The following is a 26878-nucleotide window of genomic DNA, read 5'->3' on the forward strand; positions in this document are numbered from 1 at the left end:
TCAAAATTATTAAATATTACGACCACAAAACCATCACAATGTTAATGTTAACAGCGAATTAGCAGAGACTGTAAACGTATTCGAATTCTCCCATCCCTAAAATGCGTGCATCAGCGTCTATCGAAATCGACAAATTCAAAATACAAAGTGACAAAAGTCAGCATTTCTCGCCAATCAATTCGAATTAAATTAATCCAATTGAGCAAAAACGCCACAATTAAGCTTGCAACGGATCAGCACTTATGTAATTTTAGAATGCGATTTCCATGTGCGAAATGCCGACGAGACTAACGATTAAGAAAAAAACGCTGAGTACGCGTAAAAGCTTGAAAAGCTTATTTCAGTTAGCGAGTGCATGTCGCAATTTGTTTATAAACAATTGCTTTAGTTCGCTGAAAGTCGTTACCAAAGGAGCGTCATGTGGTCACGCAGCAGCAGTTCCAAAAGGCAAGTGGCCACCACCGATGGTGACACCGAAAGGGTTTTGGCGCAGGTCCAGGATCTCAGCGACTGGCTCGTCGCCAATCCGCAGATCAACGGTTGCAACACATTCGAGAACCTGCACTTCTTCCTCCGCACCTCCAAGTTCGATGTAGAGCGGACCAAGAAGAAACTGAAGACGTTCTACCAAATGCGGGCGGAGCGCACCGAATGGTTCGATAATCGCAATCCCCAGTTGCCCGAAATCCAGGAGCTACTAAAGCTGGGCGTCTTCCTACCCATCGGTCCGGATGCCGAACAAAGGATGGTGGTGGTCATACGCACAGCAGCCCACGATCCCAAGCTCCACAGCCAAAATAATGTTTTTAAGGTGAGTCAGGGAAATACAAACTTGGCAAGATATATGCTTTCATAAACTTATCATAATGCACGTAAATGTGCACTGAAAGGAAATTAGCTCTGAATAACATAAAGGTATTATGTATATATTTTTAAATCTCTTATACGTAATTCATGAAATAAAAGGCGAACATTTGGTTGTTTTATTGAAAAGAACATATTGTATATACTTATTAGAATTAATGGAATATTATGAAATACAACAAGTTTCGTATACATTTTTCCTTCAATGTACTTATATTGCCGACCTTTGTTTCCCAGACCAGCAAAATGATATTAGACCTGCTGCTAAAGCTCGATCCGGAGACTTGTGCCCGCGGAATGGTGGCTATTTTGGATATGCAGGGCGTTCAACTGGGGCATGCGCTCCAAATGAATCCGAAACTTATTAAGAGATCCGTGGAGAGCTGGACCGCCTATCCATGTCAGCCCAAGTTATTGGAGTTTACCAACGCCCCGCGCCATGTGAACTTCTTTTTGAATACCTTTAGGTGGGCCGTGTGTTATTACTAAAATAAAACCTCACTATTTATTATTACAATTTCAGAATATTCATGACGCCCAAGATAAGATCGCGACTTTTCGTGCGTCGTGAGGGAACATCCGTGTGCTGTGATCAATTGCCCAAGGAACTCGGTGGTCAAGGACTAAGCTATACGGAGCTGTCGGTGAAGTGGAAAAAGTTGGTGGAGGAGAATGCCGATTTCTATGTGGAACAAGACAAATACAAAAGCCAGCTCAAGTGATTGGGGTTAGTGTGGCGACAGTGATAAGAAGGCGATTAGCCGAATGTTATAGATTAGTCGAAAACATTTAGAATGCGCAAATGCACAAAGGCGCATATCAGTTGTCATATTTTATGGAAGGGTATTACAAGTACTCCCTAATTCCCCACTGAACCACATTTTTATATTATAAGGCTATTATTTTCATTGTATTATTCATTATTACTTTTTTTTTTGCCAAATAAAGTGTCAATGCACGATAAACCAAAAAAGAGTGGACGTTATTCATAATATTCTCTTTATTAGTATAAAACGTATCAAAAATGTTTATCAAGTCTACAATTATTATCAGTTATTGGGTGCTGTCGGCCGTCGCCTCACATTGCTGGGGTTTGCATTACAAAATCGCTTGATCCGCTGAACCGCGAGCAATTAGCGATAGTTTAATAGTAATAAATACATAGAATACATACAGAAAGAAAAACGATAAACAAGGAAACACGCATAGTTTGTGAACGTAATATTGGTTGTTTCTCGAAAGCGGGAGGTGTTAGTTATCGAAGGCGTGCTGTTGCTGTTGCTGCTTTTGTTTTCTCCTTTACATATACATATAAATATGATTTATACTCCTTAAAGTTACGTTTCACATATAAAAATATAGTAGTTGCTCTGGATCAGCAATTAGCCCGCTATAGTTCGGTTCACATTGCCAATTGGCTGTTTTTTGTTTCCTTTTTTTTTTTTGTGGGAGGCACCCCATGAAGCAATGAACGAAACATAAAGTATTGGCGGTAACTAACTAAAGCGTAATACACGAGTCTGCCAGAGCGCTTTCATCACAAGTCCAACTGCAAGCCCAGACCACCACCACCGCCGCCGGAATCCCGGGAATTCGCGGCTCCATGCAGTGATTCCTATATCTGCCGCTCATCCTTAGCCGTCAGCTTGTCAATGAGCTCCTGCAGCGGGGCCAGTTCGCGCCGCTCGATCAGATTGAACTCCTGCACGAAGAAGATGAAGTGCTTGAAGGACGTGTTGAGATGGGCCTCCTCGCCAAGCGTCACCACCTCTGTGAAATGCTGGTGGTAGATGTGCGCATACACACGGAACAGACGCTTCAGTATGGTCTTGGCGGAGGAGTGAAAGTTCTTTGGAAACGGCACGCCGATCTTGGAGGGAAACAGGGTCTCGTCGTCCAGTTGGTCCTGAACCCAAGTCATCAGATAGTCAATATACTTGGGGGCGCTGCACTTGATTGGCTTCTTTACGGTCAAACCGTCGGCCCAGTGGTACTCGTATTTCGGGCCAGCCGACATGATGCCACAGGTCTCCTCGGTGCAAAACTCCGTGATGGTTCCGTACAGCATGTTGATCTGGTTGAAAAAGTCCACGGCTGAGAAGGCATAAGAATAAGGATTGAGTTTCCTTGGCAAGTTGCACCTATCCAAACTCACTGTTGACGGCCACCCACTCGTTGAGATCCTCGCCATCTGGAAGGGACACTGCGTTGCGCAGGTTTCCCGATCCCAGCGTGGCTGCCGCATGCTTCATGAGATCATATTGGTGTGTGCCCTCCGGGATGTTCTTCTTGGGCTTGAAGGTCTTGCTGGATCGGGAACCGCTGTGGGAAGAGAAAGGCAATAAGTCGCGGCCCCAAAAAACACCACTCACAGTAAAGATTCTATAGCTTGAACCCTAAGAAGCTTCATCTAAATAAATAAATGTTCAAAAATAAATATATTTCCATATATTGTTGGAAAATTTTGTAAGTACAAATAACTAAACATTAAATTCACTTTCGCTTAATAACAATACAAGGTAACATTTTTTCATAATTGTTTTTTATGTTTTTAAAATAATTCGTATGCGAGATATCGTTGAAAAGCTACGTTTGGGATACCACAGAAAGAATTAGGGAAGTTCCACTTTACAGGAGTTGGGGATATCACACCAAAAAAGGCAAACAAAGCCGGAAAATCAGAAGTGGGGGCGGGGTGATCCGAGCTTTCTTTGTGCTCGAAAGGATTGCAACTGCACTCCGTTTTGCCCCCCGAGAACTTACAACAAGAAGTCCATGGCATGCAATTGGTTTGCTCCCCTTCTCACTGGGCCTCCAATGGAATTTTCCTATGCGTAGAATTTTTCAGCGAGTGCCACACCGCTTTTCCGGCTCTCCTGTGTCGCGTCAGCAGCTTTATTCCGCCGATTTTCACACAATTAGCGTCGAATAATAATCGAAGAAAAGTGGCTGGAATTCGCAGCAGGTTTCTTTCTCTGGTGAACTGGGAAATGGAAATGATGGTATCTGTATTTGCGTGCAGTTGGTCGGTCTGTAAACTAGTGCCGCAGCCCAACAGCTGATGCGAGCGGTTCCAGGAAGTGTGCCGAGCCAACTATTTAATTCTGTTGTGTTTATAAACGCAACAAATTTGTTATAAATAAAAATAAAATTGCTTTCACACACAGAGACAGTTGATTAAGGTGCGAGAGGGACAACGCGACAGGTTATCAGGTTATCAACGTGGCCAGCCTGTTGAAATAATTCAGTACGGTACTGCGGTATTTTTTCTGGTATGTCCGAGATATTCCCCGACTGGCTTGCCACGGTCACATTTGAATTTAGCACGTGGAAAAACAACTGTAGCAGCATCGTGGGTGTATAAAACTATATACTTTTTAATTAAATCGGCATATATTCGGCATAGATATGGTAAATATTTGATTACTTAGTCATATATTTAAGTACTCTGTAGGTTGCCCGTGAATAGAAAATGTTTTCCCAACGAAAACTAACCTACACATGCGGAGCACCCAAAACCACATGTGTTTGCCACCGCATCAGACTGATAATTTTCCATTTCCCCGCCTCCAGTCGAACCTGTATGTGCTGTACGAGCATGCGGCGGGCTTCTCGCTCTTCTCCGTCAAGGAGTTCGAGGAGGTGTCCATGTTCCTGCCCCAGGTGGAGTCCTCGGTGACGGACCTCGCCAAGTTCAACTCCATTGTAAAGCTGGCTGGATTTGCGCCTTTCAAGACGGCCATTGCCGCTCTGGAGAACATTAACGCCATTTCCGAGGGCATTGTGCCGCAGGATCTGCTCTCCTTCTTGGATGACTTCTTTGCCAAGCTGAAGAAGAAGAAGTGCACCCTGGGTATTGCGGATGCCAAGCTGGGAGCAGCCATTTCCGAGGCCATTGGCGTGCAGTGCAGTCACTTTGGAGTGGTTCCCGAGATCCTGCGTGGCGTGCGATTCCATTTCGCCAAGCTGGTCAAGGGTAAGTTAGCTGCCAAAAAAAATCCTCTTTTTTTAACTAAAGCCTCCACCATCCTTTGCAGGATTCACCGACAAGTCCGCTGGCGTTGCTCAGCTGGGTCTGGGCCACAGCTACTCGCGTGCCAAGGTCAAGTTCAATGTCCATCGTTCCGACAACATGATCATCCAGTCCATTGCTCTGCTGGATCAGCTGGATAAGGACGTGAATACATTCTCCATGCGGATACGCGAGTGGTACTCGTATCACTTCCCAGAACTGGTCAAAATTGTTCCCGACAATTACATGTTCGCCAAGGCGGCTAAGTTCATCAAGGATCGTAAGAACCTAACGCAAGATCAACTGGAGGATCTTGAAAAGATCGTCATGGATTCCGCCAAGGCTCAGGCTATCATTGATGCCGCCAAGATGTCCATGGGCATGGACATATCGATTGTGGATCTGATGAACATTGAGCTGTTCGCCGAGCGCGTTGTCAAGCTCTCCGAGTACAGAAAGAAACTGTCTACCTACTTGCACAACAAGATGAACTTGGTGGCGCCCAATCTGCAGTCTTTGATCGGCGACCAGGTTGGTGCCCGCCTGATTTCGCATGCCGGCAGCTTGACCAATCTGGCCAAGTACCCAGCATCTACAGTACAAATCCTGGGTGCCGAAAAGGCCCTATTCCGTGCTCTAAAGACCCGCTCCAATACTCCCAAGTATGGTCTTATTTATCACTCCTCGTTCATCGGTCGCGCTGGCCTGAAGAACAAAGGTCGCATCTCTCGCTTCCTGGCCAACAAGTGCTCCATCGCGTCCCGTATCGATTGCTTCCTAGAGCAGCCGACGAGCGTGTTTGGCGAAACACTTAAGCAACAGGTCGAAGATCGTCTCAAGTTCTACGAGTCCGGCGATGTGCCGCGCAAGAACATTGAAGTAATGAAGGAGGCCATCGAGGCAGCTGGCCTAGAGGCGGCAGTCACTCCACAGTCCGAGAAAAAGAAGAACAAGAAGAAGAAGCGGGCGGCTGAGGATGAGGGCGAAACGAATGGCGCCAGTAATGGAAATGGAGCAGCCGCCGAGGCAGAGAATGGCAATGGAAACGATAATGGGGAGCCAAAGAAGAAGAAGAAAAAGAAGAACAAAAACAAGGAAGCCGTGGAGGCGTAAAAGCCTCTTTTACATTCAACTTAGTTTTAGTCCACACTATTATCTTTTACTTACATGCTTCTTTCGTATTTCCTTTGACCCTAATGGATCCCAATTCAAATTTAATAAACATATACTTTGGAGGGTATTCCCACCGAAATTTTATGAGTTTGCGTATTAAATCATGGAACACTCATAATTATTGGTTTCAATTATTTTATATTTCATATTTGCTTTACATTCAATTTATATACAGACATCGTAACGTTAACTATTGCTAAAATTGTTTGATTTCATTACGTGTAGTATTTTGTTTAACAATTTCAATGATGGATCGCTCAGCCGTCCGTCCGCGCGTTGTGCTAACAAATCCGTTCAGTACAACCATTATTCAACTACTCTGTATTGCATTTGATGACTTTCAAATTCCGAGAGGACGATCAGGACGGATGTGGAATTAATGGGTTTGATCCGGAAAATTGCATCGGGGTAAATTGTTTAACAATAAATTTAGCAACAAATTGCACGTGTCGCAAACTTTGTACAGCAAGGGGAAAGGAAAACTTTAATAATATATAGAACTGACAAGTTTAGCGATCGTGGAAATGTGAATGTGAGAGTGGACAAGTTGGATAGTAGGTTCAAGGCTGGTTGGGTTAAATTAGGCTAAAAAATATCATTGAAACAAGTCGAATGCCGACGAGCTGTTATTGTTATTATTGCTGTGATTCTGCTGCTGCTGGAACGCTCCAAAGTTGGCAAATGCTGATTGGTTTTGTGGAATGCTTTGCTGTGGTGCCGGAGCCCCAAATATATTCGGACTGGTCATTGGCGACAGTCCGGGGAATCCGCCACCCGTCTGCACATTCAGTGGCGCCTTTGCCGGACTGTTGGTCTTCAGGGCGTTCATAGAGGGGGCCGGAGCACTGGCCTTGCCCGACTTGCTCATCAGGAGGTTGTCCAGGTCGATGTTCATCTTGCCGCCCTTCAGGTCGCCCGACCAGGTGGCGCCCACAATGGTGGACTGGACGCTGGCAGCGGCGTTGACTGCGCCCCCGTTGGTATTATTGTTATTATTGGTCACCGACATGGGTTGGAGCAGATTATTGCCCGTGACGGCGGCAATAGGAGGCATCATATTGTCTGGAATAAACAAAAGCAATAATAATGTTATTCGAGGTTTTACTTTCCATTTTCATTTCGGTTTCACAAAAAGCTGTTTTGAATGTGTGGCTTTGATAGAATTGCGAATGCGGCTACTTGGTGATTGGCTAATGAGGTGGTCACTACTCGGAAGCGTTTGCGCAGCAAATCAAGTGCAATTACAGAAGGAAAGAATAGGTTCGTATCTGTTATGTGGCTATTGCCGTTTTGGATTGGTTTACCTAATGAGTCCGCGGCTGCGGAGGCCGCACAATGCCCGGAATATTGAGAAATGCTTTTCAATTCACCATTATTAAGTACATATGTATATATTTGAGAAATAATATTGGATCCAATGTGTGTGTGGTTTGCAATACAAATATGCAGTAGGAGAAAAACAAATAAACAAAGGAAAGTACTTAGTTTAAATGAAGTAAATCCGTATATGTATACCTGCAATACAATGGCTTGGAGGGCGAGAGTTAAAAAACAATAATTCCTCGAACTATTATCTTATTTCTAGCAAATAAATCTCTCTTTCGACTTTATAATTAGTGCTTTATAATACTAAGAAAATGTTTAAGGACACTGCGTTTAGTGTTTGTATGAGAATTGATGTAAAATATGAAGTAATCTTGTAATTAATCAGCTATGTTATGCTATTTAATTCGGAAATATTTAGCAAAACAATTGTTCGTTTTACCTTAACAAGGAATAAGGAAAAGTGTATTTAAATTTTCTTTCAATATTTTAAATCTCTTAAGACTCTATAAGTTTTCAAAAGTTGTTAATGGCCACGTTAGGCAGCCTGCTCCATGGCGGCTGTATCAAACAGCTTGTAGCAGGTGTCCAGAATGCTTTGGGCCAGTTCCCGGCACTCCTCCGAAGTCTCTCCACCCACCAATGGCGATCTTATGAAGTCATCCAGCCAGCGCTGCAGTTCGTTCAACGACTCCGCAAAGTGCTGGGCCAGCACATGTGCTGGTGTGGTGACCAGGGCGATTCCTATTAGCTGCAGTGTGGCCGCACGGACGCGTGCCTCGGCATTGAAACGCACAAATGCGCACAGGTCAAAGATCTCGCGGGTCATCGCCGGCAGCAGTGGACAGTTCTGGGAGCACATGACCAGCACGGACAGGGTGTGTAGTAGGTTTACAAGCAACTGGGTGTCGATGTCGTGTGAAATATTTTCGTACTTTACGAAAAGCATCTGCCGGGTGCGCTGTCCCCTCACTAAACTGAAGAAAAAGGTACCGGCAACCGGGTGAAATGGGTTGGCTTTCTCCATTCGATCTCCACTTTTCGCCTTGCTGAAATATCTCTTCGTCTTGGCCCGCAGCCGGTCGCGGATGATCCTTTGCGCAGCGGCCAGACGAGCGGCCGGACTCTCCTCCTCCTGCTGCAAGTCAAACTTTCGCGGTTGCTTGGCTGCCGGTGGTACGACATCCAGGATTTCCATCTCATCGTGCTTGTTTTCATCGCCAGAAAGTTCTTTCGCCGCTGCTGCCAGTACCTGGAGGATCAGAATACGCACGCTGGCCGCGTAGGAGGAGTTATCCGTGTGAAATTGGCGGCACAAGTACTCGGCACAGGGACCAGGATGAGCCACACAAATGGCCACGCAACACTTAAATTGCGTACGTTCGAAGTGCTCATAGTAGAACTGCATTTCCATGACTAAGAAAAGCTGTAGCAGATCTAAGGCCAACTGAGTATCATGCTTGGCCAGTTGGCCTCGTATAAGTTGCTCCGCTGTGCCCAAGGCGCCCTCGAAAACCTGATAATTTTCCACTTTTGCTCGGAGCAGGTGCAGCAAGTCGATAACGAATTTGGGGCGCTGCTCAATGATGGTGGTTGTATCGTTGGACATGTCATAGGGTTTAAAATCATCGTCGTCTTCATCTAGTGGCTCGTCGTCATCCGAGTCCAGCTGCATTCTTATATTCTGGGTTCTGGAAGCGGGCTTCGCTTTTATTTCGATATTCTGCTGCTGCTGCTCCTGCTCTGAAGTACTCATAAAGTCACTGAGATGTAATTCTAATTGTTTCAGCTGATCCTCACAAGGCTTCTCATCTAGCTTGGACTTGCTCGGGCTTTCATACTGAGCTAAATTATCAAGCTCTTCAAAGATGTGCCAATGAAATGTATCCTTAAATGTATCGTAATCAAATCGTAGACGATCATCCTCCTTCGTGTCAGGCAAGGCAATGAAATTGAAAATTAGCTCCACGGTCTTCATGCCCACATGCCGCTGCAGTGCATCTGGGGACTGCAGATGGTTACTCAGTCCATCGTGGAGCTGACGCTTAATGTTCAAATCCATTTCAAGATTCCGGCAAAGGCATTTTCCCGCCAACACAAGCAATTTGGATATAGCCAAGTGCTCTTGGCTGCCCAGCTTCTGCAAGGAAATGCGCTTCGACCAGATTCCAAGCAACTGATTAAAAAGAACTTGCAGTTGAGCAGGAGCTACGGCGTTAAGATAAGTGGCCAATGTTTTAAGCTGCTTATTATCCACGGGTGTGCGTTGGAGTGGCAACTTCTGAAGCAGGCAATGCTTCCAATGGGGTGTCTCCAAAGTAGCAGCGCCTATAAGAACGTATAGATTCAATTCCGCAGAAAGTGCCGATTGTGCCGTTTTTAGGCAAGCAGCAGGATCCAACTGTCTTAATATGGTATTCACTACTTTTCTTCCTCTGGGAGCCACCGCATAGTCCTTAAGTACTCGCAGAATTTTCTGTAAAGTTGGACCATCATAAATAAGGTTTATAACCTGTGACAAAAGCCAGGAGTACGGTTCCAAATCAAAGTATTCTCCATTATCATCGCACTGCAGGACAAAGTGCAATGATTTCAGCCACTGGCGCAGCAGGAGCTGCTGATAAGAAACTGGAGCAAAAGTCTCCGGCAGTCTTCTACCCAGTCGATTGGCCACCTGGGCTGGTAGACCGATTAGCAATTGGAAGAAAGCTTTCACCTGGGCATCCAGCTCCTCCACTTTTCTCTCCGGCATAACTTTGATGGTCCGTGCAAACCGCTGCATCAAGGAAGCTCTCTGGCGGGAGATGTGCAGCAAGGCGATAGGAATTAGACTCTCATCCTTAACCAGGCTTTCCAACAAGGAACTAATAGTACTGGGAAACTTATCCAATCTTGTCTGAAGCGACTCAAAGGCAACCAATACATAATCAAAGCTGTGATCGAGCTTAAAAAAGTTAAGGAGTTCCACATCCTGTGAAGGCTCTGGCCAATCCTGGCTGAATAGCTCTGTCAATTGATTAAGCAATGCGGCATACTCCCCATGGGCAAGACAGCTCCAGTCGCACGTTTGACGATCGAGGCCAACCAACTGCTCTGGTGTGGCAAAACCGGGCAGTGCGTTTGAGTTATGCAGTTCCCTCAGAATGGCTGCCACTTGGGCAACAGCTGAAGCGCTCTGGACCTGCATTAAGTCGCGCAGCTGCTTCTGCGCCTTGGAAAAAGCCAGACGCACTGCCTCAGGCGGTGGCTGTGGGGCAGGCGACGACATCGAATCATTACCGGATGCCAACTGCTCTTCAACAGCTACGAGAGAGAACGAGAAGAGAACGAGTGCATCCGATTGGAAAATGTTGCCTTTTATATGTGGGAGGATGAGATAGTGTATCTTTGTGTGGGGCTGTGGAGCTCGAGGTAGAGATAACGGCTCTAGTCAAGCTCGGAAGGCGCACCTTCATGCAGCGATTCCTAAATTTATCATGAAGTGACTAAGGCCAAGGCAATTACTCTAATCTTAAACCTATTTCAAATTTAACACTATGTTAAGCTACAAGAATCAAACTACAACTTACCCATGGGCATGCTTTGGTGAATGGACAGATCGCCCAGACCCGCCAGGAGATCTGTAGCCGTTGCGGTGGCTGCCGTAGTGGTGGGAGCTGAATTGAACAGGTCAAACGAATCGTTGGCCGGCGTGGCAGTCTTCAGCAGATTGCCATCCAGGGCAGAGGTCGACGTCGTCGAGCCTTGGAACGCCGCAAAGTCGGCGAACTCATCGTTCGCAGCCGGAACCAGGCCCGTTGATGGCGGCTCACTGATCGTAGTTCCCGTTGAGGGTTGCCCGAAAGCAGCGGCGAAGTCCCCGAATTCCTGCTGGCTAGCATCGCTGGCCCGCGGGTTAAAGTCATCATCATCATCAACAACCACGGCGGCACTGTTCAGCGTTTTCTCTTGCCCTGGCGGTGGCGAGCAGGTCTTGAACAGATCGTCCAGCAGATCGTTGTTATTGCTTTGCGTATTATTGTTTGCCTTGGAAGTAGATGGCGACGGCGATCCGCCGCCCATCAAATCCACGCTGGTGGGAGTGTCGCGGTGAGTTGGCGAGTGGATGCCAGCAGCACCGCCAGGAGCTGGCTTTCCAAAGTTTGCTGCCGCACCCAGATCAATCTTCTTCTGGGACAGCGCCGGCTTGGCAGACACCGTTGAAGTGGGCTGCTTAGAGACAGGGGAACTAACGGTCTTCGAACGAATATTCATGTTGAGGCTGGAAGGTTTGGCCTCGCTGGCCACTTCTGCGGGACTTGCTCGGTCATTGTATCGATAGTTACGTCTGCTAGGATTAGATAACATTGGAAGCTAGTCTGGTTAACTGATAAAGTGAACACTTGCCTTGGACTGGGTGAGTCGCTATCGGATCCCTCCCGCTCTCCATCGTAGTGAGTATCATCATCCTCATACCGATCCTTCTCGGCGCTTTTGTCGGAGTCTGTAGTGAAATCATGAACAGCATTACAATACAAACTCTTTTTGACTAACTATAAAAAAAAAATGCTAGCTTACACCAATTGTCTCCACGACTAGAGCGGTAATCGCCATCATTGTAGCCACCGCTACCACCACCGCCTCCTCCAGAGCCACCGCTATAGCCGCTGTAGCCACCGCTTCGCATACCCATGGCGTCGCTGCTCATGCCGATGTACTTGTCCTTGTTCTTCTTTGCCTTTTTGCGCTCCTCGCGCAATCGATCATCGTCCTGAATAAAGTCTATAAGCTCTCGTACCTTATGCCTAACATTAATACCCTGATCCTTGCCGCCCTCGTCAGTGAACGTATAGTTCTCCAGCGAGCGCAGATCGTAAATGTGCTCCCGGGAGGAGGTTACCACCCGCTCAGAGCCGTTTCGCACCAAATAGTTTAGCAGAAGGAGGCTCTGTAAGTAAATATATTCGTTAGTTCTTTATTTATTAGCTTAAACTTAAATCTTTACCTTGTAGGTGCGTCGCCAATTGGTTTTATTGTCCTGCAGCATGCGCTTCCACAGCATGGACATCACCTCCGGGAATGTTTCGTATGAGAAGGTGGAGTAGGCCAATTCTTGCATGAGGGGTCCTGTTGGCCCCCACGGATCATCGTTGGTGGCCTCCCGCACCTTGCCCTCCGTTTCCGTGTAATTCATCACGACATTGGTGCTGCAAGGGGATTAAAGCGATGTTCTTGTATAACCAAGGGAGCACACTCATAACTATAAATCAGATTTTTTTTATTAAATATTCAAGATTAAGATAATAAAAAAAAAAACACTTGTAAGTACAACTGTTCTAGATCAAAGCTGGTTTATTTAAGTATGTAGTTACTATATAGGTAAGCATAGAAAATAAAAGAAAAGCAAATAGACTTCGGGCATTCAATAAACTCAATCGAGTAGATAATCAATGGATACAGTGCCAGTTAATCAGAACTGATACTTTAAAGTAAACGGTGTGTGACAATACGGATTTACAATGCAGATATAAAAAGGTAATACGAATGACTTGGCTGCGACGTTGATAGACGTTCGAAACGTGATGGAAGAGGGCTGATTGTCGCAAACTGGGCTAGCTAGGTTTTCCTTATCAGTTCGAGATAAGCCCTACGAAAAGTGTACCCATGCACTTAACCTAATGAGTTCGGTGGTGGCTATCGAGGCTCCATTGACTTTGCATTATTTATTCGAACTATAGCCTCTTTTTAGGAATAACAACCCCATAAAAGGCGCAGGTGAAAGGGGGAAGCCATAATTAATAATTCGATGGGGAAACAGAAACACCCATTTCACTGGAAAGCCTGGAAGTGGAGCTGTTAACACAGGTGGAAACATTTTGTTATATTTGGGCAGTCGAAAGCAAACAAATTGTTTCTTGATAAAGCCCCACACGCACATTTATATATACACATGGATACCCATATCGGAATGCGGCTGTGTTGGTAAAGCTCGCTTGGAATGGCGAACAACCTTGAAAGCAGTTAAAAACGTGAACCTAATCCAGCACCCCGATGCAGTTCATCCATTATTGAGATATATTCATAAATTATTATGGGTTTCTGCATGACATACAGCATTTGAAATTGTTGAGGAGTTGGGGGCGTGGCGGGAAATAACAGAACTTGGGGCGTGGGAGTCTTTACATTCACTTCGGCGTTGAGGGAATGTTATACACACATCCCATTCTATATACGTATGAATATATCCTTCATATTCCTGATCACTTACACCTTGTCCGCCAATTCGCGCACTTTCCACATGCTGATGAACTTATCCACCATTTTGAGGCTATCGAATGCTGCGGAATTTTTCACACAATCTCGTCGAAAAGTTGCTGGAAAATCCAACTACAACAAGACGTCGAACTCGTTTTTACTTGGCGTGCCGTTTTCTGACTGCTTTACAGCTGACGATTTGCACTTTTGCATGGAAACTGCGCACCTGTCTCGCACCCGCGCTTTCCGCAAACAAAAATGTAAAAATTTAAACGAAAATTGTAAAACAAAATCACAGCAGCTAATATTTGGTGAGCTGTCGTGTCCAGTGTTGCAAATAGTGTTGCTGACTCTCGCTTTTCAAGTGTAGCTAAATCCGATAAATAGCTGAAAGTAGCCGTTATTGAATAAAATTAGCTTAATAAGTTCGTACGACAAATAGGTAATAAAAACATGGGTTATTTTTATTCATGAAGCACAATAAGAGTACGGTAATATTATGAAATTGTAAGCATTTCATAAATAACTGAAAGTAATTTAAATAGTAAGTAATCCCTAATTTCCTGCTAGAAAAACGCCAACTCTAGCTACAAAATGCTGAGCTGGCAACACTGTTCGCGTACCAGTGTTAGAAAAGCTTTGCATGTAGCAGACGGGCTTTAACCTACACTACTAACAGCTGAACGCGGCCGTCATCTGTGGATTCTCAACGTTCAATAGGAAAGTTTACTAAAATAAATATTACTAAATGAAACGCGAAGTATTTCAAGGGGAATAATACTTTTCAAGTGATGAATATAGGGCTATATCATTGGCATGCTTTGTAAAGCCCAATTCTGGCCGCTGAAAATGTAAACAAAAAGGTTATGTAAACTTCTGTGGTTTCTTGCAGCGTGCGGATTGACTGAAAATGTTGGGACTACAACGTTTTGCCGGCAGTTTTGTCACCCAGTTGTACCGCCGTGCAGGCTACAGCAGCAGTGCTCGTGCAGCGGGCATACCCCTGGCCCCCACTGGAGGTCAGTCGGATGCAGTGGAGCCGGAAGCACGCACGCCGGCTGTGGATGCAGCGGCTAAGAAGCCCAGGGGTAGGTAGATTCTCCAATGGCTGTTCTTATTACTAATTGGTATCCACACTATCTGATTCCCAGGCAACATGGTAGCCGCTGCTTTTGAATCCCTCAAAAACGACGGTCCCAGAGATGAGAGCAAGAACCAAGCCTCCAGCAAGATCGATGAGCGTATTATCAACGCCAAGACAGTCAATGGACTGCTGACAATCACGGAGAACAACAATGCGTTCTCGAGGAAGCATGCCCTTAGAATTGTCTCCATCCTGGCCGAGTGGAGCACCATGGATCGAGTGAAAATTTCGGAGTTTGAGAACGACACAAGATTTCTGCGTATTTGCCGGATGTTGGGCAGGACGGTTCCCAAAAGTAATGGTGGTAACAACAAGGCTATTGGCGAGAATGGGACTGTCAAGCGGATTTCCGGCTTCCGGACCGATGACCTTAACACGGTGCTTGGCGTAGCTGGTGATGATGAGGCCGCTAAGCTGGTAGCTAGCATCAGTCTGCCCCAGATGGTCAAGGTGATGAGCACCTTGGCCCAGCGGAAGAGGCGTAGTACGCCTCTCCTCCGCTCCCTGGCCTTTAATATCAGCAGCGCTTCGGAATCGCTGGATCTAAAGCAAGCGGCGGATGTGCTCTACGCTATGTCCACGCTGAATTTCCAGGATTCTGTTCTAGGCGCCAAAGTGTGTGCGGATGTGCAATCGGCACTGCCTAAGAATGTGGAAAAATCTGCTGTTGTGGGATCCATTATCACCAGCCTGGGCATTTTGCGATACCGGGATTTAGGTTAGCTCGAATACAAAACTCCTAAACAAATTTGAGATTAATTAAATTAATTTATTTGTTAGATATCTTGGAATCACTGACGCAGTGGCTTTTAAAGAATAGTGAAATCTGTCGACCCCAAGATCTCAGTGCCTATTTCCTTACCTCGGCCCTGCTAAACTTCAAAAGCGCTCAACTGGAGGAAGTGAGCAAAAAGCTGGTAAAATCTATTGTCCGCGAGGATTTTACGAAGCAATCCGAGTGGTTGAATTTTGTGTGGGCGCTAACAATGCTGGGTGTAGTAGAACACAGCCACTTGGCTTCTGTTTTGAGGTTTGTTCTTAGTAACGCTTAAGAATTTCTAACTAATACCTATATTTATGATTGCTTTCAGTGCGGACTTCCTAGAAACATTGAAAAAGGACAAAGCTGGAGTCACAGCTACCTCCAAAATGAGGCTACTCAATTTAAATAGCTATGCCCAGTTAATAGCCACAGATTACAAGGGTCCACTATTGCCCACTGACAGTCCCGTCTATCAGGTGCCCATGGCGCATCCTAAAGCAAAACAAGTGCTGGTAAATGGAATGCTAGATGCACTGAAGAGTCTGCTGCCGGCTAGCAATCATTTAGAAACCGCGGTAGACACTAAAATGGGCTTCCTTATAGGTTAGTGGATCCTTATTACCATTACCATTACCATTTTCCTGAGCAACTGTTGTTTTAGATGCACTGTGCCACTTTGATGCTAACAAAAACCCCCTGCCTTTGGATAAAGAAATTCCGAATGCAATTAGGCAAGTTAAACAAATTATATCAATAATCTTGATTATATTGATTGAATCCTGATTTCAGGGTGGCGCTGATGGTCATCGATTTCCATGACATTTGCCACGGAACGCATCGCTGTGGCAGCGGCGTTACGAATCTGACATTTGACCTGCTAGAAAAAAGTGGGTACCACGTTATTCCCGTGCCCTATAATGAGTTCAGCACCAGTGACAAACTACTGAAACGCGTTCAGTATTTGGAGTCAAAGTTCAAGGCGATTGCAAGTAGCAAATAATTGCAGTTATAGTTTATTTAATTTTTCTTGTAATGATTGATCAATATTTGAATTGTTTAAATTTTGTAAATGTTAAATTAGGCGCTGAATTACAAGCTAAACCCACATTTCGAAGTTACTGGGAGTTATTTCATATGGAGTGGTTACCACATTTTTTACACGGCATCCAGTTTACTGGAACGTTGTTTGTTCATGCCAACTTTCCACCATTGGCCCGTCTCCTGGAACTCGGTGGCCACAGCCGCCAAGGTGTGGAATAGACTGCGAGCCAGCATGTGAAGATTGCTGACGTGCAAAACAAACTTGGGATCGTACACCTTCTCAATGTCATCGATCTTGTAGTGATCTCTTGTCTCCCGTTCCGTCAGGCAAATGGAGTTCCACGGTGCCCAGTCATCGCTCTTGTTCCAACGCGGCAATCTGAAATAGAGGTATTTAAAGTTTAATTTATAATCTCTATATTGTGAGGAGGTTACCTTAGTTCACTAAGATTCTCTGACTTGCTAAGAGCCGAATGTCCATGCCATATTTTGTCTATTATGTGGCGAACATCATCTGGCTGCATTACAAATGCAAAGGATGTGGTGCACTTGCGCTTCCGCTCATCCCGATGGATGCACCGGAGAATGGACTGGTACACTGTGTTCTCAGTAGCAGTAAGCTGTGTGCATGTATGGACGTATTTTGGATAATAATCTTAAAATGTGGGATGATGAAGAACCAACCTTTAAGTAGTAACAGTGCTTGCAGGTGTCCACATGGCTCTGACGTGTCCTAATGGCAAACTCGGCATAGGTCTTAACCTTTTTGCATACAATGCACATGCGCGATGGAATCCCTAAAACCACAATTCTAAATAATTAATTTACTATATATATAAGACATACACCTACTTTGTTTGGGCTCGCCCTTTTGGAATTTTATGAGATCGAAAAAGAGCATGGTCTGCCGTTTGCGCAAGATTTCCACGTCAAAAGACTTGGCATAGAGCAAAAGATTCTTTTCGCGTTCAAATAGTTCAAAGAGCTCGGGAAAATGCGGGAAGCAAGTCTCCTCGGTGAGCACTACCATGACTTGTCGTATAAAGTCCAAGCGATCCTCTTTGTTGCGCGGCTTTCGCAGATCTTTGTAGATCTCGGTAAGAAAACGCACTCGCTGTGTGCTCAACAGATCCATATGAATCTTGGAGTCCTTGTAGCCGATCCACTCGATCGGCTTACCCATCTCCTTCAGCAGCTGATCTTTGCGAAACTCCTCCATGGCCTTGTAGACGAGATTACGCTGCCGCTCCACGCCATTAAGCAGCTGAATCTCCTTGTCCAGCAGAATGTTCACCTCCGCAATGCGAGCAGGCCCCTCATAGTTGGCTGTAATTCGCTTTAGCTCCGCCTTCTTCCAGCGACCCACCTCAGCATAGAGCAGATCAAAGTCATCCTTGTTGCGCGGGAATTGCTTGATCACCCGGTGTCGCTCCACGCGCTGTTCGACGCACTTCTCATAACGCTCATCCTCCTGCTCGCGATTTTGCACCAAGCGACTGATGGGGGTGTATTAGATGATATATTTAAGTTAAATAATCTTAATTGCAGATAGTCTACCTACCGATACTCCTGCGCCCGCAGGTGTATATATTTCCATAAAATCCAGCGCCGCCAGTTTCGCTGGATGAGCAAAATTTTCTCGAGCTTACGCTCGGCTCGCTCCTTCTGAGCAAAAGTCTGGTACTTGCCAGGAATAATGGTAAAGTCATTGGCGGCGGAAACATATAGTATATTAATGCCATCCAAATGGCATTGCACAGACTGCTCATGGGCTGTGTTCTGGAAAGATTTTAAGTATAATTGATTGAAATATATAAATCAAATGATTTAGAACCTACCAGTGTCTTTTCCTTTTGCTCCCATGTCTGCGTATCCCTGGTCTTGTACTTCCTGTACTTCATCTTGTCGAAGTACGGACCAGTTTGGGTAAAGGCGTCCAAGTATTCCTTGCCCGTGATTTGATCCCGATAGCCGCAGAGGAATGGCTTGATAATGGCCGCATTTTCGATCTCTACGACCACGGTTTTGGACTGGCCATCCAGGGTGTCATCACCAGAGATGTGGACAGTGATGAAGTCGGCCAGACGGTGCTTGCTGATAAAAGGTTAAATCTTAAATGGATTCAGTAATACTATTTTCTATACCTACTCATAGTACACATCCAGATCTAGCTTGGTGGTGGGATCCTCTTTACCGTCTTTACACATGTCAAGTTGGAACTCATGAATGCCGTACTCATCTAGGACGGTCGAGTTCAAGGGCACGGAGTTGCAGAGAACTTGACCATCCTGTCGGAGGACGAGCCATTCCGGTGCCACCTCAAACTTGCGAGCAAGATCCTGTTTTACCTCGCCCAAAAGCATACAGTTGGGATAAACCTGAGCCAGGATTTCGGAGTCCGATAGCCGGAACTTCACCGTCACATTCTCCAGCTCCACGCAGCATTCTTCTGAGTGCTGCAGCTCCGATTCAGTACTCCGGGAATCCAGAGGAGGGGGACACCCTGGCGGCAACTTGGGTCGTTCGCTGGGCTCCACATGCAGTTGCACATTGCACACATACTCCCGGGCACGCTCCTCCGCGCTCATCTTGTCACACTAAATATATTTATTGTTGTAGAATAATTGTAGTTTGTAGTTAAGGTAATTTCAAAATGAGGCTGAAAACTGCCTGCTGAGATACGGCCAGAGGAGGATAACCACGGTTGAGGGCCACGAATTTGTTCAATAGCCGCTGCTAGGCGCCCTGTTGTGGCAACGGGTTGTAGGCCAAAAAGCCGTTGAAGCTCTAATTTCGTGGAGTTCGAATACAGTGGAGATAGTCACGCCAATACAGATATGTGAATAATCTTTTGCTCGAAACTTTTATTATACTCATATTTAATACTTTATACCTTAAATATTTAATAATAAATATTTTCAGCCTGTATTAGAATAAAACAGGAAACTTTAAAAATCCGATAATACAATTTGAAAATTAATGGGCTTTGTACAAGATGTTCCACATAAAGAATTTCAACTGTATTTAAGTTTTCTCACGCACTCGCTATGAATTTCTAGGAGTGAAAGCACCCAATCATCTAATGAGCTCTTCAACTCCAATTGCTATTTACAAATTTGCATTCCCATAAATATTTTCTAATTGCCCCCATTTCAAAGTCTTCTCAGTTCGATTGGCCATTTTTCAGCGCCTTATTATTTATTATTATTTATTGCACAACTCGAAGCATTTAGCATGCGCAGAGACAACGGTGACAGTAATTACTTTTACTAAATGGATTGGACAGATGGTCGGACCACACGTGAAGATGATTTTTAGCTACCGATGATGCTACCGAAGCGGAAGCCGACTTAATAATGATGCTTAACTCTTATATCATGATCCAAACAGATATCATCAAAATTAATAGCCCCTCAGCTTTTAGAGATTTCTTTCGCTTGATTTTGACCCAATTCGGGGGTTTTGTCAATTCGGCTCATAGGAAATGCGATCCAATTGAAAGGTTTTGCGATTTCCTTTTTTAGTTCGGTTTCATTCAAAAGCTGCTTAACAATTTCGCTTACCAAACCGCGAAATACAAAGCAATTGTGGGGCTTCCTTTTGTTTTTATTATTTTCTAACTAACAGTACTAATAAATAATGTTTTTGTTATAGTAAAATTTGGACTTTAGGTTAAGAGCCGTCAGTCCGGACTTCTTATCGGCATGGGCCACCTGCAGTCGATGTGGACGCCCATTAAAGTAGTAATCCTTTAGATGCTGCACTCGAAGTACTTTACTCGGATTCCGATGGTCCAGATTGGGGCTAGATGTCGTCGCCGGTGGGCGCACTGTTGTGGTCTTCCTCGTTGTGCTGTCGGTCTCGTGGAGGATGGGATTGATTTTCATCGGCTGATAGTCCAAGCCGATGCCGGGTATGTGTCGGAAGGGCAGTGGGGGTACGGGTATGTAATATATTTTCGAATCCTTTTTCGTTTTTTTCGTCTTACTGCCGTTCTTGTTGTACTTGCGCAGACTCAGCGGCTTCGATGTGACCACGTAGTCCATGTACAAGTTGTCCAGCGAGGGCGACTGCACCACAATCCGGTTGGCCAATCTCGTGGGAGGCGCTTCTGCCCGTGGACCATAGGAATAGGGTCGAGCTGCCACCAAATTGGCCAAGATGATTAGAGATGCCAGTGGAAGCAAAGGCGACATTCTGAAAATGGACACAATGGTTGGTGAGATAAAAAAAATGATAAAAAAATATTTAAAAATAATTATTATAATTGCCTTATCATAGAATAGTGATTTTTGAGAAAAATATCAGAAGTGAGATATTTTTTTAATCCAAAATTGAATTATGAAGAAAAGTTGAAAGGCCAGTTGGCCGGGTAAATATTTTTTGAGAGGTGGGAGAATGTCAAGGCGACAGGCAATGAAAGTGCTGAGTGCCACCCACGCCCCACTCGACGGGTTGTCCGATTGTTCAAGGTTTTGATCGATGGGGTGGCAACCGAAGTGGCAAACTCGAAGTGCTCGCAATCACAATAATAATATAAATGGTAGCCAATGCGATTTTCTGCAAGTCACATGCCAAAGCCGAATAATTAAATAACAAATAAATTGTCTGTGCGCATCAAAGCGCAAAATGTTTCGCCTTTACATTGTAAGTTTCTCACGTTCGCCACATGTGTACACATGAAAACCGAGCACTCACAGACCAAAGATAATTTTCGTTTCGATTTGATTTAAATGAAAGCATTTAATGCACGCTAATCAAAGCGACGCCGGCAGAGCAATTACGCTAATGAGCGAGTCGAGCGCCATCCGCGGCGCAGATTTCAACGCTTCAGTGATTAATGAGCCAGTAAAAAATAAATTGATCGGCGCAACAACCGAAAAACTTGGGATCGATGTGGATAACACGGTTTTTGGGGCTAACTAGGGGCGTCTGCGGTTCGCCCACCGCTTTAACAGGTTGTGGGCTAGGCAAATCACCTCAGGTTTATGTTTTTCCGATAAAGACATTTGTCTAGTTCTTGTGTCTGGCAGAATTCCCGACAAAATATGCGCCCAAGACAAATTGCAGAAAGTTGGGAATTTGTTTTGTTTGCTGATCAGAATCTCCGCTTGATATATGATATATGATTGGGGTGTTCAGGGATCATTGTGATAATAGAAACTAAAAGAGCAAAATGTGTAATTCGAGAGACCACACACACATTTCGCCTAAGCTCATTACAATTTAATTGTTCAAAACCCTAATGACTCGCACTTCGCACAGTTCAGGAAATAGAAACTGGAAAAACTAAATTTAATTTGTCCACTCACTGACTTCAATTATCTAAGGCTGTTTTACTTTGCGCCCATATCAACGGCATTGCCAAGGTCATTTTCGTGATGCGAGCCATGATTAATCATATCACGCTCCTCTCTGGTGAAAGACGAAAGACTTAGGCAACGAACTCGAAACGAGGGAAGCGAAAGACTTGGGCAGCGAACTTACTGCAAACGAAAGACTTAGGCAGCGAGCTCGATGCGGACGGGCAGCAATTATAAACTTATTACAGAACCGCCTGCCAGCCGTCAAATGCAAATGATTTAATGTGTTTTTATGGGCATTCGTCTATACGTCTATATTCTAATCGCACTCACTTTAAATGGCTTTGACTGCAGGTGCCGGTTGGCTTGGTTGATTAGATTTTCCTTAATTGTATTTGCCGATTGTACAATTTATTGCCAAGGTGTCCTTCAAGCGAAGATGTTTACTTCAATAGATTGTGGAAATTAATTTATGCGTAATGGTAGGCACACGTTCTATCACGCTTATGGTTGGATTATTTAAATTTTACAGAGGATGCACTTTTCGCGGTTTTCTCGCACTGTTTTGCCGATGCTTCTGTATTTTGTTTCTAACTTGAGCGCGCAGCTTTTGAACGTTGTGAACGCCTCGGCGTGCGGCAAATAAATGAGATCTGCGGACTGTTTGTAATTTGTTTTTTTCTCTTTTTCTTCTTAAATCAAAAATCAGTCTGCCGACGTCGCTGCTGCCGCCTCTGCCGACTTCGCTGCTTTTCTGTCGGCATCAGCGGCAACTGGATTTATTATTGTGTGAGGTCCCAGCCGATGAAGACTGGAGAATTAACTGGTTCCCTGTATGGCAGATGATCTTCGGATGTTGAGCGGCCATAAATTAGCCAGTTTATTGTTTGTCCACTTACTGTTACACTTGCAAATTGCACTTGGTGGGGCTTGCTGCACCGCATGTGCCATTTGCTTAACAAATTCATCAGCTTTGCATTTCTCGGCTCTTCGACCAGAAGTGAGCAGGAAATCCAACACCACTTGACCAGTCGGTTGACTCTCGATTGGATTACACCTCGGAAGGCAGCTTCTTTAAGCCTGAAAACATAGAGACAGGAGACAGGTCCTTAACCCGTGCTTACATCCTTTTTGTATTTCCCAAATGTAACAATATTATTGAAGAATTTTAAAGTGGGAAAAATTATATTTTTAAGTAGGATTTCAAAAAGTTATTAGTACTGTTTTAGATTTGAATATTGTTCGCTGATAATATTATTATTAAACTTTAACTAATTGGAACAAATTTTAGATATACACCTGTATACATTTGCATACATTTGAATCTTTTTTTTTTGTTTTGATAACACGGCTTGAATAATGTTTACAAATCAATTTGTGAATTTTTGACTTTTTCTTACTATTCTTAATTTTTGCAAATTTTTTTTAGATTGCTTTTAAAAGATACCTCATTATGCTTTTAACTCCCAACTCTTTGGAAATATGATAAACGCAGCCTATTGTTTAAAGAAAGGCACCTGATTAAATGGCTTAACAAAAAAGTATTATGATAATACTAATATCTTTTGTAAGAAAAAGGGTTAAGAGCATGTGTCCGACTTCAGTTCGGGGTTTGAATCGAGGTCTAGTTCGCCCGGCAGCTCCTTTGTCTTTCCGATACTGTGCACAAATTAGTTACAAATGAACCTACGACAACAAAAGCTGTTGGTGGTAACCGAAGCCTTCGTTGAGGTAGGGTTTTAGGTCTCGGTCCGTTCTGGTTTGCTCTTATTTGCAAGTAGCTGAAGGTGTGCTTTTTCGGTTTGGCTTATTGACAGGCCACCGGGCAGCTCCAACTCCAGCTCCCAGAGAATTGTGAGGTGCGTGTGGCGCTCTAAGGGATCTGTGCGTTTTGGCCCTCATCATAATTTAATTGGAATGCCAAATGGTGTTCGTGGCATTTTTCTAAACACTTTTGCATGAGCTGCTGACGTTAATTGCTAGTGTTGGGTGAAGCTGTGGAAGCTGTGACCCATTGAGCTAGAAATATCTCCGCTAAGTCATCGAAAATTCTCATAACCCACGGCGAAAATTGGGCAAACATGCTTCAATTAAATTACTTCCTTTTGAGGAACAGTTTTATGAGCCGTTAATTAAACAAGTAAAAGCAACTAACTCGCAGAGGGATTACGTAAAACCATTTCCAACTTTCCCAGGGCACAGACATCTTTCACCATCGCTCTTGACCACAGAGACAGTCTAAATTTTCGGCCGTAAAATAAAACAAATGACATAAGCGCAAATACACCAAAAGTACAACTTCCCAGCTTCTGTCTGGTTGTTAAGCCACTTTAAATATTAATTAGCCGTGCCAGCAGAACTCCCGGCAATTAGGCCTCCGGTTTAAAGTGTGTGTTGAAGTGCGTAAGCTCTCGCATGTGCCAAATGGCCAATGGAATCGAAATCTATATATATATATAGATATATGGAGAATACCCGTTCTCACAGCCAACTGCACGCACCACCTGCCAGCAGAACGGTCAGTCCGGGGCCTAATTGTAATTGTTAACGATTAGCCAACACAAATCACGAACAAGCTGCAAACGCCACTTTCTGTGCATCTGTAACGTCTTCGTGCCTCTGATTCAGCTGATTCTGATACTGATACTGATTCTGGCTCAGACCCATTTCAGGCGCCTTGTGTGAACCGAGTTTTAGGCATTATTAAGAGTAATATGTTTAATGCTGACGGAAGCAATATGAGTAGATGGCCCGAGCACGGGGCACCAAAACAGACAGCTGGGCACTCACTTGACGAAAAAGTTATGCACTATTTTAATTTATTTAAGAGAATGAACATTGAAAATGATGAACATCGTAGATTTTCTGGTATAGTTAAATCTTAAGTGTAGGATATAATTTCTTTTGAGAATTTGATTATTTGGATAATATGCACCAGTAAAGTGCATCATTTGTTTGGCTGTTAGGAACAGATTCTTATATGTTTTTCCCTGTGTACAGAACCCAGCCGTGTTTATCAACCTCTCCAAAGTCATCAGCAGACTCGATCTCAGTTTCTGACTGGGACCCAGTAGTCTTGGCCGGTGTCTTCGGGTCTGAATGACAGACACACTCTTAACTCCTAACTCCTTACCTCCAACTCTCGGCTCTGGTATGTTGTCTCTGGACTGCGACTGCTGGCGCTTGCGTGTTTGGCTACTGAATTTTTAAGCATTTCCCAGCACGCCGTGAAGTGAAGTTGATGGTGAGAGGGCGGGTGCTTTTAGGCTTCATTTACATTGGCAACGTTTTAATTAGCCGCTTATGAAGACACACAGCGTCGGGCTACAAGATCCATTTGGATGAATGGCGGGAACACCCACCGTCAGTGGTACGTCACTGGTAAGCCGACTAATCAGCCGGCTTAAATCGCAACGATTATATATGGGCCAATTATAGCAAATCTTTTATTGTCGATAAATTCGCAAGGTTCATTAAACCCACAGAGCCCATAAACTGACTCACATGTGGGGTTCGGGCACTTTAAGTTAAGCCTTTGTCTCCATCACCATCTCCGTCTCCGGCGTTTGGTTTTTTGTCATTCGGGGTGCTTGGCATGTGGACTACACATCGGATCTCCATCGAATGCATTCGGAATGAAGCTGTAGACTTACGCAACCGCAACGCTATGCCAACCATCCCGATTCGGCGGTGCACTTGGCATTTCTGAGAGTTTAGCCCCCTGGATATCGGGGTCATAACTGCCAACACGTCGCCAGCTCAGCGACTTTCATCGAAAGTCAAATATTTGTGGAGCACGCAGAAAGAAAAGTGTAACGAAAGGAAAAGACCTGCTAGCCAGCCATCGATTGTCAGCCGCAAAATTCAATATTTGCTCATCCGTTCCAAAACGTTTAGCGAATTCTTGCGCGGGTTTTGTGAAAGTCCCCGGGGCAGGGAGCAGGTTAAAATGGGCGTTGCGATTTCCAGTGGAGCTTGGCCTCCACCGACAACGAACGGGGGCGATTGGCTGGCAAATTGGATTGCCAGCTGGCTGTCCAAGATCCATTGAGTCTGGGTCTATTGAGTCATAACCAGGGGCTCAAGTGGTTCGGGGAAAGAGCTCCTCAGGCTGTCCAGCGAAGAAAGAAAGAGTGACTGAGTAAGTACATAGGGGAGTAAGCTGAAGTCTTGGGGATTCCCCGTGTTTTGTTCGAGTTCTAATTGCTGCAATCTGTTTTACTAGCTTATTTGACAACCGTTTAGATATGCTGATTAATAAACAGATAATCCGTAAAGTAAGAAATATCTATTCTTCAAGTAAATACAACTACATATATTGTTGGTTTTTTAATTTTTTAAATGATTCCTCTTTATAAGCATATTAGCCTATAACAAGATTGAATCCATTAAGTCATAGTGGCACAAAAATTAGCAAGAAATACAACATTTTTTAAAGCTTCTGAAATATGTCAAGGCAATGGCAGCTGAATAAAACAAAAATTGGTAATTATTATTTGGCGTGCTTGTGATCTGTGATCATCAATTACTTTTGACCTTCGGCTGTCATCAAAGATCAATTGTCTCTGAAGATGCGTATCTTGACTTGGCTGACATGACATGTAAATCCTTAGCCTTATAGAGCATGACCAGGTCTTTCGAAGACATCATCACCTCCCACACCGAATTAAGATTTCACGATATATATCTTTCCGACCTGATGATTTATATTGACCATATACCTACCAGCAAAACTTTCGAAGTGGCTAACAATCAGAGCAAGCGAGGAATAGACATATGTGTGAATCGATCGTAAATGATTGCTTTATAGCCTTTTTCAGTGGCTGGAGGATTTTAACACGTCGCCCATCAAATGGCTCAAAAATTCTTTGGCTTTTCCATTAATGATCGAGAAGTAAGTTTTAGATAATTGAAAACCAGTTGCGCAGTTAAAAGGAAAAGCAGACGAAATCCCAACCGAACGGCAAACATAATATACCCCGATGTTTGTATTGTAATTGCGTTAAATGCATTAATTAGCC

General features: G+C 44.4%; 7 protein-coding genes across 13 annotated transcripts; 3 read left to right on the forward strand and 4 right to left on the reverse strand.

Annotated features, from left to right (window-relative positions):
• The first annotated feature begins 172 nt into the window (after window positions 1-172).
• LOC6555182 (retinol-binding protein pinta) lies at window positions 173-1845 on the forward strand. Its single transcript, XM_001982244.3, has 3 exons — window positions 173-811; window positions 1102-1331; window positions 1388-1845. The coding sequence occupies exons 1-3, from the start codon at window positions 419-421 to the stop codon at window positions 1584-1586; spliced, it is 822 nt and encodes a 273-aa protein (XP_001982280.1). The 5' UTR covers window positions 173-418; the 3' UTR covers window positions 1587-1845.
• Window position 1846: 1 nt separating this feature from the next.
• Window positions 1847-4105, reverse strand: LOC6555183 (MOB kinase activator-like 1). The gene is made up of 3 exons (XM_001982245.3): window positions 3628-4105; window positions 3020-3186; window positions 1847-2958 (listed from the first exon to the last, which is right to left on the reverse strand). The coding sequence occupies exons 1-3, from the start codon at window positions 3639-3641 to the stop codon at window positions 2480-2482; spliced, it is 660 nt and encodes a 219-aa protein (XP_001982281.1). The 5' UTR covers window positions 3642-4105; the 3' UTR covers window positions 1847-2479.
• A 29-nt stretch (window positions 4106-4134) lies between these two features.
• Window positions 4135-6133, forward strand: LOC6555210 (nucleolar protein 56). Of its 2 annotated transcripts, XM_001982246.3 has the most exons (3): window positions 4135-4275; window positions 4438-4840; window positions 4902-6133. In XM_001982246.3, the coding sequence occupies exons 1-3, from the start codon at window positions 4273-4275 to the stop codon at window positions 5987-5989; spliced, it is 1494 nt and encodes a 497-aa protein (XP_001982282.1). In that variant the 5' UTR covers window positions 4135-4272; the 3' UTR covers window positions 5990-6133. The 2 variants fall into 2 exon arrangements, with proteins under 2 accessions (XP_001982282.1, XP_026831906.1); XM_026976105.1 differs by lacking the exon at window positions 4135-4275 and having other exon boundaries at window positions 4314-4840.
• Window positions 6134-6170: 37 nt separating this feature from the next.
• Window positions 6171-13970, reverse strand: LOC6555211 (clathrin interactor 1). 5 transcript variants are annotated; one of them, XM_026976104.1, is made up of 7 exons: window positions 13620-13970; window positions 12357-12558; window positions 11930-12299; window positions 11759-11855; window positions 10942-11702; window positions 7354-7406; window positions 7097-7111 (listed from the first exon to the last, which is right to left on the reverse strand). In XM_026976104.1, exons 1-6 carry the CDS (start codon window positions 13670-13672, stop codon window positions 7354-7356), a joined length of 1536 nt encoding a protein of 511 aa, XP_026831905.1. In that variant the 5' UTR covers window positions 13673-13970; the 3' UTR covers window positions 7097-7111. The 5 variants fall into 5 exon arrangements, with proteins under 5 accessions (XP_001982283.2, XP_026831904.1, XP_026831905.1 ...); XM_001982247.3 differs by lacking the exon at window positions 7354-7406 and having other exon boundaries at window positions 6171-7111; window positions 10942-11699; XM_026976103.1 differs by lacking the exon at window positions 7354-7406 and having other exon boundaries at window positions 6171-7111.
• Window positions 13971-14216: 246 nt separating this feature from the next.
• LOC6555212 (FAST kinase domain-containing protein 4) lies at window positions 14217-16627 on the forward strand. Its single transcript, XM_001982248.3, has 7 exons — window positions 14217-14326; window positions 14499-14694; window positions 14758-15468; window positions 15531-15780; window positions 15842-16116; window positions 16175-16244; window positions 16303-16627. Exons 2-7 carry the CDS (start codon window positions 14517-14519, stop codon window positions 16511-16513), a joined length of 1695 nt encoding a protein of 564 aa, XP_001982284.2. The 5' UTR covers window positions 14217-14326; window positions 14499-14516; the 3' UTR covers window positions 16514-16627.
• Window positions 16526-19295, reverse strand: LOC6555213 (IQ and ubiquitin-like domain-containing protein). Its single transcript, XM_001982249.3, has 7 exons — window positions 18703-19295; window positions 18393-18648; window positions 18116-18333; window positions 17407-18050; window positions 17239-17351; window positions 16990-17174; window positions 16526-16933 (listed from the first exon to the last, which is right to left on the reverse strand). Exons 1-7 carry the CDS (start codon window positions 19140-19142, stop codon window positions 16669-16671), a joined length of 2121 nt encoding a protein of 706 aa, XP_001982285.1. The 5' UTR covers window positions 19143-19295; the 3' UTR covers window positions 16526-16668.
• A 333-nt stretch (window positions 19296-19628) lies between these two features.
• LOC6555214 lies at window positions 19629-26601 on the reverse strand. 2 transcript variants are annotated; one of them, XM_026980459.1, is made up of 2 exons: window positions 26583-26601; window positions 19629-20751 (listed from the first exon to the last, which is right to left on the reverse strand). In XM_026980459.1, the coding sequence occupies exon 2, from the start codon at window positions 20748-20750 to the stop codon at window positions 20184-20186; it is 567 nt and encodes a 188-aa protein (XP_026836260.1). In that variant the 5' UTR covers window position 20751; window positions 26583-26601; the 3' UTR covers window positions 19629-20183. The 2 variants fall into 2 exon arrangements, with proteins under 2 accessions (XP_026836260.1, XP_001982286.1); XM_001982250.3 differs by lacking the exon at window positions 26583-26601 and adding an exon at window positions 22191-22522 and having other exon boundaries at window positions 19630-20751.
• Window positions 26602-26878: the final 277 nt, after the last annotated feature.

Source organism: Drosophila erecta, unplaced genomic scaffold (assembly GCF_003286155.1).
Source record: "Drosophila erecta strain 14021-0224.00,06,07 unplaced genomic scaffold, DereRS2 tig00000000-arrow-pilon, whole genome shotgun sequence".
NCBI lineage: Eukaryota > Metazoa > Arthropoda > Insecta > Diptera > Drosophilidae > Drosophila > Drosophila erecta.

Bases quoted from the DNA above. Each gene is read 5' to 3' on its own strand.
- LOC6555182 (XM_001982244.3), top strand. From the start codon at position 419: ATGTGGTCACGCAGCAGCAGTTCCAAAAGGCAAGTGGCCACCACCGAT. The intron at 812-1,101 runs GTGAGTCAGGGA...TTTGTTTCCCAG, and splicing joins GCCAAAATAATGTTTTTAAG to ACCAGCAAAATGATATTAGA. The intron at 1,332-1,387 runs GTGGGCCGTGTG...TTACAATTTCAG, and splicing joins TTCTTTTTGAATACCTTTAG to AATATTCATGACGCCCAAGA.
- LOC6555183 (XM_001982245.3), bottom strand. The intron at 2,959-3,019 runs GTGAGTTTGGAT...ATGCCTTCTCAG, and splicing joins CGAGTGGGTGGCCGTCAACA to CCGTGGACTTTTTCAACCAG.
- LOC6555210 (XM_026976105.1), top strand. From the start codon at position 4,366: ATGCGGAGCACCCAAAACCACATGTGTTTGCCACCGCATCAGACTGAT. The intron at 4,841-4,901 runs GTAAGTTAGCTG...CATCCTTTGCAG, and splicing joins TTTCGCCAAGCTGGTCAAGG to GATTCACCGACAAGTCCGCT.
- LOC6555211 (XM_026976101.1), bottom strand. From the start codon at position 13,672: ATGGTGGATAAGTTCATCAGCATGTGGAAAGTGCGCGAATTGGCGGAC. The intron at 12,559-13,619 runs GTAAGTGATCAG...ATCCCCTTGCAG, and splicing joins CGCGAATTGGCGGACAAGGT to CACCAATGTCGTGATGAATT. The intron at 11,703-11,758 runs GCAAGTGTTCAC...ATCTAATCCTAG, and splicing joins AGCGACTCACCCAGTCCAAG to CAGACGTAACTATCGATACA.
- LOC6555212 (XM_001982248.3), top strand. From the start codon at position 14,517: ATGTTGGGACTACAACGTTTTGCCGGCAGTTTTGTCACCCAGTTGTAC. The intron at 15,469-15,530 runs GTTAGCTCGAAT...TTTATTTGTTAG, and splicing joins TTTGCGATACCGGGATTTAG to ATATCTTGGAATCACTGACG. The intron at 16,117-16,174 runs GTTAGTGGATCC...CTGTTGTTTTAG, and splicing joins TAAAATGGGCTTCCTTATAG to ATGCACTGTGCCACTTTGAT.
- LOC6555213 (XM_001982249.3), bottom strand. From the start codon at position 19,142: ATGAGCGCGGAGGAGCGTGCCCGGGAGTATGTGTGCAATGTGCAACTG. The intron at 18,051-18,115 runs GTAGGTAGACTA...CACCCCCATCAG, and splicing joins CTGCGGGCGCAGGAGTATCG to TCGCTTGGTGCAAAATCGCG. The intron at 16,934-16,989 runs GTAACCTCCTCA...CCTCTATTTCAG, and splicing joins GAGAATCTTAGTGAACTAAG to ATTGCCGCGTTGGAACAAGA.
- LOC6555214 (XM_026980459.1), bottom strand. From the start codon at position 20,750: ATGTCGCCTTTGCTTCCACTGGCATCTCTAATCATCTTGGCCAATTTG.